The sequence below is a fragment of the Rhincodon typus genome, chromosome 19, assembly GCF_021869965.1.
Source record: "Rhincodon typus isolate 14 chromosome 19, sRhiTyp1.1, whole genome shotgun sequence".
In the NCBI taxonomy this organism is placed as follows: Eukaryota; Metazoa; Chordata; class Chondrichthyes; order Orectolobiformes; family Rhincodontidae; genus Rhincodon; species Rhincodon typus.
Genome location: NC_063350.1, coordinates 5,133,955 through 5,134,587, shown reverse-complemented (window position 1 = coordinate 5,134,587; position 633 = coordinate 5,133,955). Strand labels below are relative to the sequence as shown.

Here is a 633-nt window from a genome sequence, read left to right as displayed (position 1 = left end):
TGTGTAGAGTGGAAGGGGCGTTGGGGTTAGGTGAGTCAAGTCTCCGGGCTGAAGCAGGCCGAAGTCTCCGCCCGGGGGAAGCACTTTCGCTTTCACTTTCCCTCCGCCTGCCATCTCCCCAGCAATGAGCGGCTACCGGAGCCCGAGGCCTGCTGCTGCTCCATCAGGCCTCTCGCTCACCTGGTCCCCGGTCCCCAGGCACTTGAATCCCGCCCTGACCAGCTCCCAGTGCACGAAACAGACCAAGGCGTCTTGGGGAGAAGACACATCCTGGGCCACCGAGTGATAGAGCAGCTCCAGGCCCGCCATGATGCGGGAGCGAAAACGAGCCTGTCGGGAGCGCGCGAGGAGCGGGCACGAGCCTGTCGGGAGCGTGCGCTGGTTCACAGAGCGGTCACCACAGCAACCAACGGCCTCAAACCCCAAAATACAAATAGAGAAAGAAAACAAATAACCGGAGTTAAAAATATTATTTACATTGGACACTCTGAGAATATCAAGGAAACAAAATTGTACTTTAAAAAGAATTTTAATGTTTGTTTATTTAATGTTGCTTTAGTTATCTTGTGGAACTTGGCATTTGAGCCCCTTTCAAAAGGAAGGCCTTTTGGTTGAAGTGGCCCTAAGTTAATC

The 633-nt window shown here is 53.2% G+C and overlaps 1 protein-coding gene across 1 annotated transcript in view; it reads right to left on the bottom strand.

Moving 5' to 3' along the window:
* psmf1 (proteasome inhibitor subunit 1) overlaps positions 1-403 on the bottom strand; it is a 22,323-nt gene extending 21,920 nt beyond the window's left edge. Inside the window, exon 1 of the mRNA XM_048608519.1 lies at positions 181-403. Coding sequence (XP_048464476.1) covers positions 181-309 — 129 coding nt within the window. The 5' untranslated portion in view covers positions 310-403. The remainder of the gene's footprint in view (positions 1-180) is intronic.
* Positions 404-633: the final 230 nt, after the last annotated feature.